Raw genomic sequence first — 12,549 nt, forward strand, 5'->3', positions numbered from 1 at the left:
TCAAAAAGAAGGTAGGTTCAAAACTCGAAACCACACAAATCATAACTGAACAAGAAGATGACAAAGCACCAGTCACTTCTGTACACAAAACAGAGGAACTCATTGATGACACAGTTACACCTTTCGATGACATTTTAACATCAGAAACGGCAAAGGTTATCGAAGAGGCTCCAGAGCAAGTTAAAGTTACACAAGTTACTACTGAAACTGGCGAATTGAAGTCTGTTAAGACTACAAAACGTGTGATTAGGAAGCAGAAAGGTAAAAAGCAGGAAAAAACTGAAATAACAACTGTCGAAAAAGAAGGCGAGGAACCAGTCACCACAGTGTCCGTAACAGAAGAAACGACACCGGAGGAAGAAGAACTCAAGCCCGTCGAAATTATTGAGCTTCCAGAGGAAACAGTCGTCGAGGATGTCGAAACACCAGAAGGTAAGCCCAAACAAAAGAAAATTACAAACCGCATTATCAAAAAGAAGGTAGGTCCAAAACTCGAAACCACACAAATCATAACTGAACAAGAAGATGACAAAGCACCAGTCACTTCTGTACACAAAACAGAGGAACTCATTGATGACACAGTTACACCTTTCGATGACATTTTAACATCAGAAACGGCAAAGGTTATCGAAGAGGCTCCAGAGCAAGTTAAAGTTACACAAGTTACTACTGAAACTGGCGAATTGAAGTCTGTTAAGACTACAAAACGTGTGATTAGGAAGCAGAAAGGTAAAAAGCAGGAAAAAACTGAAATAACAACTGTCGAAAAAGAAGGCGAGGAACCAGTCACCACAGTGTCCGTAACAGAAGAAACGACACCGGAGGAAGAAGAACTCAAGCCCGTCGAAATTATTGAGCTTCCAGAGGAAACAGTCGTCGAGGATGTCGAAACACCAGAAGGTAAGCCCAAACAAAAGAAAATTACAAACCGCATTATCAAAAAGAAGGTAGGTCCAAAACTCGAAACCACACAAATCATAACTGAACAAGAAGATGACAAAGCACCAGTCACTTCTGTACACAAAACAGAGGAACTCATTGATGACACAGTTACACCTTTCGATGACATTTTAACATCAGAAACGGCAAAGGTTATCGAAGAGGCTCCAGAGCAAGTTAAAGTTACACAAGTTACTACTGAAACTGGCGAATTGAAGTCTGTTAAGACTACAAAACGTGTGATTAGGAAGCAGAAAGGTAAAAAGCAGGAAAAAACTGAAATAACAACTGTCGAAAAAGAAGGCGAGGAACCAGTCACCACAGTGTCCGTAACAGAAGAAACGACACCGGAGGAAGAAGAACTCAAGACCGTCGAAATTATTGAGCTTCCAGAGGAAACAGTCGTCGAGGATGTCGAAACACCAGAAGGTAAGCCCAAACAAAAGAAAATTACAAACCGCATTATCAAAAAGAAGGTAGGTCCAAAACTCGAAACCACACAAATCATAACTGAACAAGAAGATGACAAAGCACCAGTCACTTCTGTACACAAAACAGAGGAACTCATTGATGACACAGTTACACCTTTCGATGACATTTTAACATCAGAAACGGCAAAGGTTATCGAAGAGGCTCCAGAGCAAGTTAAAGTTACACAAGTTACTACTGAAACTGGCGAATTGAAGTCTGTTAAGACTACAAAACGTGTGATTAGGAAGCAGAAAGGTAAAAAGCAGGAAAAAACTGAAATAACAACTGTCGAAAAAGAAGGCGAGGAACCAGTCACCACAGTGTCCGTAACAGAAGAAACGACACCGGAGGAAGAAGAACTCAAGACCGTCGAAATTATTGAGCTTCCAGAGGAAACAGTCGTCGAGGATGTCGAAACGCCAGAAGGTAAGCCCAAACAAAAGAAAATTACAAACCGCATTATCAAAAAGAAGGTGGGTCCAAAACTCGAAACCACACAAATCATAACTGAACAAGAAGATGACAAAGCACCAGTCACTTCTGTACACAAAACAGAGGAACTCATTGATGACACAGTTACACCTTTCGATGACATTTTAACATCAGAAACGGCAAAGGTTATCGAAGAGGCTCCAGTGCAAGTTGAAGTTACACTAGTTAGTACTGAAACTGGCGAATCGAAGTCTGTTAATACTACAAAACGTGTGATTAGGAAGCAAAAAGGTAAAAAACAGGAAAAAACTGAAATAACAACTGTCGAAAAAGAAGGCGAGGAACCAGTCACCACAGTGTCCGTAACAGAAGAAACGACACCGGAGGAAGAAGAACTCAAGCCCGTCGAAATTATTGAGCTTCCAGAGGAAACAGTCGTCGAGGATGTCGAAACACCAGAAGGTAAGCCCAAACAAAAGAAAATTACAAAACGCATTATCAAAAAGAAGGTAGGTCCAAAACTCGAAACCACACAAATCATAACTGAACAAGAAGACGATAAAACACCAGTCACTTGTGTACACAAAACAGAGGAACTCATTGACGACACACTCTCACCTCTCGTGGACCTACTCACACCCGAAAAGGCAAAGGTTAAAGAAGAGGCTCCCGAAGAGGTAAAAGTAACCGAAGTCGTTTCTAAAATAGGCGATAAAAAGACAGTGAAAACAACAAAGCGCGTGATCAAAAAACAGAAGGGTCCAAAACAGGAAGTAACTGAGATAACGACTGTCGAAAAGGAAGGAGAAGAACCAGTCACAACTGTCACCGTAACGGAAGAAAAGTCACCAGAGGAAGAAGATACACAAACGCCAGAAATCGTCGAACTTCCTGAAGAATCGACTATAGAAGAAATCAAATCACCCGATGGTAAGTCGAAACAAAAGAAAGTCACAAAACGTACTATTAAAAATAAGGTAGGTCCTAGGGTCGATACTACACACATCACGACTACACATGAAGATGACCAAGCACCCGTCGTTTCTGTACACACTACACAAGAATTCCTAGACGATACACTAACCACATTTGACGATTTACACAAACTAGTTCATGCACAAGTTCTCGAGGAGGCTCCCGAGGAGGTCAAAGTTACTCAAACTGTTACGGAACAGGGTGACACGAAACTTGTAAAAACAACGAAGCGCGTTATTAAAAAGCCTAAGGGCTTGAAACAAGAAGTGACCGAAATAATCACTATCGAAAATGAAGGAGAAGAGCCTGTGACAACCGTTACCGTAACGGAAGAAAAGTCACCATGGGAAGAAGACACACAAACGCCAGAAATCGTCGAACTTCCGGAAGAAACGGTCGTTGAAAATATTGAATCGCCTGAAGGTAAGCCTAAACAAAAGAAAGTCACGAAACGCGTTATAAAAAAGAAGGTCGGTCCGAAACTCGAAATCACACAAATTGTAACTGAACAAGAAGACGATAAAACACCAGTCACTTTTGTACACAAAACAGAGGAACTCATTAACGACACACTCACACCTCTCGTGGACCTACTCACTCCCGAAAAGGCAAAGGTTATAGAAGAGGCTCCCGAAGAGGTAAAAGTAACCGAAGTCGTTTCTAAAATAGGCGATAAAAAGACAGTGAAAACAACAAAGCGCGTGATCAAAAAACAGAAGGGTCCGAAACAGGAAGTAACTGAGATAACGACTGTCGAAAAGGAAGGAGAAGAACCAGTCACAACTGTCACCGTAACGGAAGAAAATTCACCAGAGGAAGAAGATACACAAACGCCAGAAATCGTCGAACTTCCTGAAGAATCGACTATCGAAGAAATAAAATCACCCGATGGTAAGTCGAAACAAAAGAAAATCACAAAACGTACTATTAAAAAGAAGGTAGGTCCTAGGGTCGACACTACACACATCACGACTACACATGAAGATGACAAAGCACCCGTCGTCTCTGTACACACTACACAAGAATTCCTAGACGATACACTAACCACATTTGACGATTTACACAAACCAGTTCATGCACAAGTTCTCGAGGAGGCTCCCGAGGAGGTCAAAGTTACTCAAACTGTTACGGAACAGGGTGAAACGAAACTTGTAAAAACAACGAAGCGCGTTATTAAAAAGCCTAAGGGCTTGAAACAAGAAGTGACCGAAATAACCACTATCGAAAATGAAGGAGAAGAGCCTGTGACAACCGTTACCGTAACGGAAGAAAAGTCACCATGGGAAGAAGACACACAAACGCCAGAAATCGTCGAACTTCCGGAAGAAACGGTCGTTGAAAATATTGAATCGCCTGAAGGTAAGCCTAAACAAAAGAAAGTCACGAAACGCGTTATAAAAAAGAAGGTAGGTCCGAAACTCGAAATCACACAAATTGTAACTGAACAAGAAGACTATAAAACACCAGTCACTTTTGTACACAAAACAGAGGAACTCATTGAAGACACACTCACACCTCTCGTGGACCTACTCACACCCGAAAAGGCAAAGGTTATAGAAGAGGCTCCCGAAGAGGTAAAAGTAACCGAAGTCGTTTCTAAAATAGGCGATAAAAAGACAGTGAAAACAACAAAGCGCGTGATCAAAAAACAGAAGGGTCCGAAACAGGAAGTAACTGAGATAACGACTGTCGAAAAGGAAGGAGAAGAACCAGTCACAACTGTCACCGTAACGGAAGAAAATTCACCAGAGGAAGAAGATACACAAACGCCAGAAATCGTCGAACTTCCTGAAGAATCGACTATCGAAGAAATCAAATCACCCGATGGTAAGTCGAAACAAAAGAAAATCACAAAACGTACTATTAAAAAGAAGGTAGGTCCTAGGGTCGACACTACACACATCACGACTACACATGAAGATGACAAAGCACCCGTCGTCTCTGTACACACTACACAAGAATTCCTAGACGATACACTAACCACATTTGACGATTTACACAAACCAGTTCATGCACAAGTTATCGAGGAGGCTCCCGAGGAGGTCAAAGTTACTCAAACTGTTACGGAACAGGGTGAAGCGAAACTTGTAAAAACAACGAAGCGCGTTATTAAAAAGCCTAAGGGCTTTAAACAAGAAGTGACCGAAATAACCACTATCGAAAATAAAGGAGAAGAGCCTGTGACAACCGTTACCGTAACGGAAGAAAAGTCACCATGGGAAGAAGACACACAAACGCCAGAAATCGTCGAACTTCCGGAAGAAACGGTCGTTGAAAATATTGAATCGCCTGAAGGTAAGCCTAAACAAAAGAAAGTCACGAAACGCGTTATAAAAAAGAAGGTAGGTCCGAAACTCGAAATCACACAAATTGTAACTGAACAAGAAGACGATAAAACACCAGTCACTTTTGTACACAAAACAGAGGAACTCATTGAAGACACACTCACACCTCTCGTGGACCTACTCACACCCGAAAAGGCAAAGGTTATAGAAGAGGCTCCCGAAGAGGTAAAAGTAACCGAAGTCGTTTCTAAAATAGGCGATAAAAAGACAGTGAAAACAACAAAGCGCGTGATCAAAAAACAGAAGGGTCCGAAACAGGAAGTAACTGAGATAACGACTGTCGAAAAGGAAGGAGAAGAACCAGTCACAACTGTCACCGTAACGGAAGAAAATTCACCAGAGGAAGAAGATACACAAACGCCAGAAATCGTCGAACTTCCTGAAGAATCGACTATCGAAGAAATAAAATCACCCGATGGTAAGTCGAAACAAAAGAAAATCACAAAACGTACTATTAAAAAGAAGGTAGGTCCTAGGGTCGACACTACACACATCACGACTACACATGAAGATGACAAAGCACCCGTCGTCTCTGTACTCACTACACAAGAATTCAAAGACGATACACTATCCACATTTGACGATATACACAAACCAGTTCATGCACAAGTTATCGAGGAGGCTCCCGAGGAGGTCAAAGTTACTCAAACTGTTACGGAACAGGGTGACACGAAACTTGTAAAAACAACGAAGCGCGTTATTAAAAAGCCTAAGGGCTTGAAACAAGAAGTGACCGAAATAACCACTATCGAAAATGAAGGAGAAGAGCCTGTGACAACCGTTACCGTAACGGAAGAAAAGTCACCATGGGAAGAAGACACACAAACGCCAGAAATCGTCGAACTTCCGGAAGAAACGGTCGTTGAAAATATTGAATCGCCTGAAGGTAAGCCTAAACAAAAGAAAATCACGAAACGCGTTATCAAAAAGAAGGTAGGTCCGAAACTCGAAACCACACAAATTGTAACTGAACAAGAAGACGATAAAACACCAGTCACTTTTGTACACAAAACAGAGGAACTCATTGACGACACACTCACACCTCTCGTGGACCTACTCACACCCGAAAAGGCAAAGGTTATAGAAGAGGCTCCCGAAGAGGTAAAAGTAACCGAAGTCGATTCTAAAATAGGCGATAAAAAGACAGTGAAAACAACAAAGCGCGTGATCAAAAAACAGAAGGGTCCAAAACAGAAAGTAACTGAGATAACGACTGTCGAAAAGGAAGGAGAAGAACCAGTCACAACTGTCACCGTAACGGAAGAAAATTCACTAGAGGAAGAAGATACACAAACGCCAGAAATCGTCGAACTTCCTGAAGAATCGACTATCGAAGAAATCAAATCACCCGATGGTAAGTCGAAACAAAAGAAAATTACAAAACGTACTATTAAAAAGAAGGTAGGTCCTAGGGTCGACACTACACACATCACGACTACACATGAAGATGACAAAGCACCCGTCGTCTCTGTACACACTACACAAGAATTCCTAGACGATACACTAACTACATTTGACGATTTACACAAACCAGTTCATGCACAAGTTCTCGAGGAGGCTCCCGAGGAGGTCAAAGTTACTCAAACTGTTACGGAACAGGGTGACACGAAACTTGTTAAAACAACGAAGCGCGTTATTAAAAAGCCTAAGGGCTTGAAACAAGAAGTGACCGAAATAACCACTATCGAAAATGAAGGAGAAGAGCCTGTGACAACCGTTACCGTAACGGAAGAAAAGTCACCATGGGAAGAAGACACACAAACGCCAGAAATCGTCGAACTTCCGGAAGAAACGGTCGTTGAAAATATTGAATCGCCTGAAGGTAAGCCTAAACAAAAGAAAATCACGAAACGCGTTATAAAAAAGAAGGTAGGTCCGAAACTCGAAACCACACAAATTGTAACTGAACAAGAAGACGATAAAACACCAGTCACTTTTGTACACAAAACAGAGGAACTCATTGACGACACACTCACACCTCTCGTGGACCTACTCACACCCGAAAAGGCAAAGGTTATAGAAGAGGCTCCCGAAGAGGTAAAAGTAACCGAAGTCGATTCTAAAATAGGCGATAAAAAGACAGTGAAAACAACAAAGCGCGTGATCAAAAAACAGAAGGGTCCAAAACAGAAAGTAACTGAGATAACGACTGTCGAAAAGGAAGGAGAAGAACCAGTCACAACTGTCACCGTAACGGAAGAAAATTCACTAGAGGAAGAAGATACACAAACGCCAGAAATCGTCGAACTTCCTGAAGAATCGACTATCGAAGAAATCAAATCACCCGATGGTAAGTCGAAACAAAAGAAAATCACAAAACGTACTATTAAAAAGAAGGTAGGTCCTAGGGTCGACACTACACACATCACGACTACACATGAAGATGACAAAGCACCCGTCGTCTCTGTACACACTACACAAGAATTCCTAGACGATACACTAACTACATTTGACGATTTACACAAACCAGTTCATGCACAAGTTCTCGAGGAGGCTCCCGAGGAGGTCAAAGTTACTCAAACTGTTACGGAACAGGGTGACACGAAACTTGTTAAAACAACGAAGCGCGTTATTAAAAAGCCTAAGGGCTTGAAACAAGAAGTGACCGAAATAACCACTATCGAAAATGAAGGAGAAGAGCCTGTGACAACCGTTACCGTAACGGAAGAAAAGTCACCATGGGAAGAAGACACACAAACGCCAGAAATCGTCGAACTTCCGGAAGAAACGGTCGTTGAAAATATTGAATCGCCTGAAGGTAAGCCTAAACAAAAGAAAATCACGAAACGCGTTATAAAAAAGAAGGTAGGTCCGAAACTCGAAACCACACAAATTGTAACTGAACAAGAAGACGATAAAACACCAGTCACTTTTGTACACAAAACAGAGGAACTCATTGACGACACACTCACACCTCTCGTGGACCTACTCACACCCGAAAAGGCAAAGGTTATAGAAGAGGCTCCCGAAGAGGTAAAAGTAACCGAAGTCGTTTCTAAAATAGGCGATAAAAAGACAGTGAAAACAACAAAGCGCGTGATCAAAAAACAGAAGGGTCCAAAACAGGAAGTAACTGAGATAACGACTGTCGAAAAGGAAGGAGAAGAACCAGTCACAACTGTCACCGTAACGGAAGAAAATTCACTAGAGGAAGAAGATACAAAAACGCCAGAAATCGTCGAACTTCCTGAAGAATCGACTATCGAAGAAATCAAATCACCCGATGGTAAGTCGAAACAAAAGAAAGTCACAAAACGTACTATTAAAAAGAAGGTAGGTCCTAGGGTCGACACTACACACATCACGACTACACATGAAGATGACAAAGCACCCGTCGTCTCTGTACACACTACACAAGAATTCCTAGACGATACACTAACTACATTTGACGATTTACACAAACCAGTTCATGCACAAGTTCTCGAGGAGGCTCCCGAGGAGGTCAAAGTTACTCAAACTGTTACGGAACAGGGTGACACGAAACTTGTTAAAACAACGAAGCGCGTTCTTAAAAAGCCTAAGGGCTTGAAACAAGAAGTGACCGAAATAACCACTATCGAAAATGAAGGAGAAGAGCCTGTGACAACCGTTACCGTAACGGAAGAAAAGTCACCATGGGAAGAAGACACACAAACGCCAGAAATCGTCGAACTTCCGGAAGAAACGGTCGTTGCAAATATTGAAGCGCCTGAAGGTAAGCCTAAACAAAAGAAAATCACGAAACGCGTTATCAAAAAGAAGGTAGGTCCAAAACTCGAAACCACACAAATTGTAACTGAACAAGAAGACGATAAAACACCAGTCACTTTTGTACACAAAACAGAGGAACTCATTAACGACACACTCACACCTCTCGTGGACCTACTCACTCCCGAAAAGACAAAGGTTATAGAAGACGCTCCCGAAGAGGTAAAAGTAACCGAAGTCGTTTCTAAAATAGGCGATAAAAAGACAGTGAAAACAACAAAGCGCGTGATCAAAAAACAGAAGGGTCCGAAACAGGAAGTAACTGAGATAACGACTGTCGAAAAGGAAGGTGAAGAACCAGTCACAACTGTCACCGTAACGGAAGAAAAGTCACCAGAGGAAGAAGATACACAAACGCCAGAAATCGTCGAACTTCCTGAAGAATCGACTATCGCAGAAATAAAATCACCCGATGGTAAGTCGAAACAAAAGAAAGTCACAAAACGTACTATTAAAAAGAAGGTAGGTCCTAGGGTCGACACTACACACATCACGACTTCACATGAAGATGACAAAGCACCCGTCGTCTCTGTACACACTACACAAGAATTCCTAGACGATACACTAACCACATTTGACGATTTATACAAACCAGTTCATGCACAAGTTATCGAGGAGGCTCCCGAGGAGGTCAAAGTGGCTCAAACTGTTACGGAACAGGGTGACACGAAACTTGTAAAAACAACGAAGCGTGTTATTAAAAAGCCTAAGGGCTTGAAACAAGAAGTGACCGAAATAACCACTATCGAAAATGATGGAGAAGAGCCTGTGACAACCGTTACCGTAACGGAAGAAAAGTCACCATGGGAAGAAGACACACAAACGCTAGAAGTCGTCGAACTTCCTGAAGAATCGACTATCGAAGAAATCAAATCACCCGATGGTAAGTCGAAACAAAAGAAAATCACAAAACGTACTATTAAAAAGAAGGTAGGTCCTAGGGTCGACACTACACACATCACGACTACACATGAAGATGACAAAGCACCCGTCGTCTCTGTACACACTACACAAGAATTCCTAGACGATACACTAACCACATTTGACGATTTACACAAACCAGTTCATGCACAAGTTATCGAGGAGGCTCCCGAGGAGGTCAAAGTTACTCAAACTGTTACGGAACAGGGTGACACGAAACTTGTAAAAACAACGAAGCGCGTTATTAAAAAGCCTAAGGGCTTGAAACAAGAAGTGACCGAAATAACCACTATCGAAAATGAAGGAGAAGAGCCTGTGACAACCGTTACCGTAACGGAAGAAAAGTCACCATGGGAAGAAGACACACAAACGCTAGAAGTCGTCGAACTTCCTGAAGAATCGACTATCGAAGAAATCAAATCACCCGATGGTAAGTCGAAACAAAAGAAAATCACAAAACGTACTATTAAAAAGAAGGTAGGTCCTAGGGTCGACACTACACACATCACGACTACACATGAAGATGACAAAGCACCCGTCGTCTTTGTACACACTACACAAGAATTCCTAGACGATACACTAACCACATTTGACGATTTATACAAACTAGTTCATGTACAAGTTATCGAGGAGGCTCCCGAGGAGGTCAAAGTTACTCAAACTGTTACGGAACAGGGTGACACGAAACTTGTAAAAACAACGAAGCGCGTTATTAAAAAGCCTAAGGGCTTGAAACAAGAAGTGACCGAAATAACCACTATCGAAAATGAAGGAGAAGAGCCTGTGACAACCGTTACCGTAACGGAAGAAAAGTCACCATGGGAAGAAAACACTCAAACGCCAGAAATCGTCGAACTTCCGGAAGAAACGGTCGTTGAAAATATTGAATCGCCTGAAGGTAAGCCTAAACAAAAGAAAATCACGAAACGCGTTATCAAAAAGAAGGTAGGTCCGAAACTCGAAACCACACAAATTGTAACTGAACAAGAAGACGATAAAACACCAGTCACTTTTGTACACAAAACAGAGGAACTCATTGACGACACACTCACACCTCTCGTAGACCTACTCACACCCGAAAAGGCAAAGGTTATAGAAGAGGCTCCCGAAGAGGTAAAAGTAACCGAAGTCGTTTCTAAAATAGGCGATAAAAAGACAGTGAAAACAACAAAGCGCGTGATCAAAAAACAGAAGGGTCCGAAACAGGAAGTAACTGAGATAACGACTGTCGAAAAGGAAGGAGAAGAACCAGTCACAACTGTCACCGTAACGGAAGAAAATTCACCAGAGGAAGAAGATACACAAACGCCAGAAATCGTCGAACTTCCTGAAGAATCGACTATCGAAGAAATCAAATCACCCGATGGTAAGTCGAAACAAAAGAAAGTCACAAAACGTACTATTAAAAAGAAGGTAGGTCCTAGGGTCGACACTACACACATCACGACTACACATGAAGATGACAAAGCACCCGTCGTCTCTGTACACACTACACAAGAATTCCTAGACGATACACTGACCACATTTGACGATTTACACAAACCAGTTCATGTACAAGTTATCGAAGAGGCTCCCGAGGAGGTCAAAGTTACTCAAACTGTTACGGAACAGGGTGACACGAAACTTGTAAAAACAACGAAGCGCGTTATTAAAAAGCCTAATGGCTTGAAACAAGAATTGACCGAAATAACCACTATCGAAAATGAAGGAGAAGAGCCTGTGACAACCGTTACCGTAACGGAAGAAAAGTCACCATGGGAAGAAGACACACAAACGCCAGAAATCGTCGAACTTCCGGAAGAAACGGTCGTTGAAAATATTGAATCGCCTGAAGGTAAGCCTAAACAAAAGAAAATCACGAAACCCGTTATGATCCTTTGGGTTAAAGGACACGCCTTTTTTGTTTTTAAGTTTGCTGTTTTCAGACAGACGTACAAAAATATATTGTTGTTTTGGGGTTACGTAACTCGTAGATACGAGTAGCCATATTAAGTTATAAAAGGCAGTTAGTTTGTTAATTCAAGTCATAGACGGATGATTTTATTTTATTTATTTGTATGGATATAGATGTAAGTTTCTCTGCGAATTTGGGACGTCGTAATAATGTACATAGTTATGTACATTACATTTTGTAGAAAAATTACTTTTTAAAGGGTCGGAATTCTTGCAAGCTAGTTTCTCAAATATATATTGTGAATTTGTGTTGTTAATTCCTATTACGTAAATTAATGAAATGCTCATATATTTAAAATTTCTTTTGATTTTTTCGGAATTAGTTAATATTTTATTTCTGGAAGAATAATTGAGATGTGGTTTTGAATTATAACTGGTGGCGAAGAACGTGCGTATCTTTTTTTATAGTATAGGAAGGCGAACGAGCACATGGGCCACCTAATGGTAAGTCCAGTTAGTCGTCACCAACACCCATAGACGTTGTAAGAAAGACATTGACATTGTAAGAAATGTTAACCATTGCTTACATCACCAATGCGCCACTAACCATGGGAACTAAGATGTTATGTCCCTTTTACCTGTAATTACACTGGCTCACTCACCCTTCAAACCGGAACACGATAATATTTATCATACAGATTCGTTACTTTGCGAAACTTCACCATGTCGAGTCAAGAAGTTCATGTATTTGAGTTATTGGGTCACCAAGGATCTGAAAGATGATTGTGACCAAGAACAGGAATGCTGAGAAATGGGAAGTGTTATC

The 12,549-nt window shown here is 41.4% G+C and overlaps 1 protein-coding gene across 1 annotated transcript in view; it reads left to right on the plus strand.

Moving 5' to 3' along the window:
• LOC126780253 (titin) overlaps nucleotides 1-12,549 on the plus strand; it is a 93,364-nt gene that overhangs the window by 68,353 nt on the left and 12,462 nt on the right. The window contains exons 41-44 of the mRNA XM_050504562.1: nucleotides 1,369-3,755; nucleotides 7,032-7,967; nucleotides 9,372-9,539; nucleotides 10,476-11,196. Of these exons, the coding sequence (XP_050360519.1) occupies nucleotides 1,369-3,755; nucleotides 7,032-7,967; nucleotides 9,372-9,539; nucleotides 10,476-11,196 (4,212 nt within the window). The remainder of the gene's footprint in view (nucleotides 1-1,368; nucleotides 3,756-7,031; nucleotides 7,968-9,371; nucleotides 9,540-10,475; nucleotides 11,197-12,549) is intronic.

The sequence above is a fragment of the Nymphalis io genome, chromosome Z (assembly GCF_905147045.1).
Source record: "Nymphalis io chromosome Z, ilAglIoxx1.1, whole genome shotgun sequence".
NCBI lineage: Eukaryota > Metazoa > Arthropoda > Insecta > Lepidoptera > Nymphalidae > Nymphalis > Nymphalis io.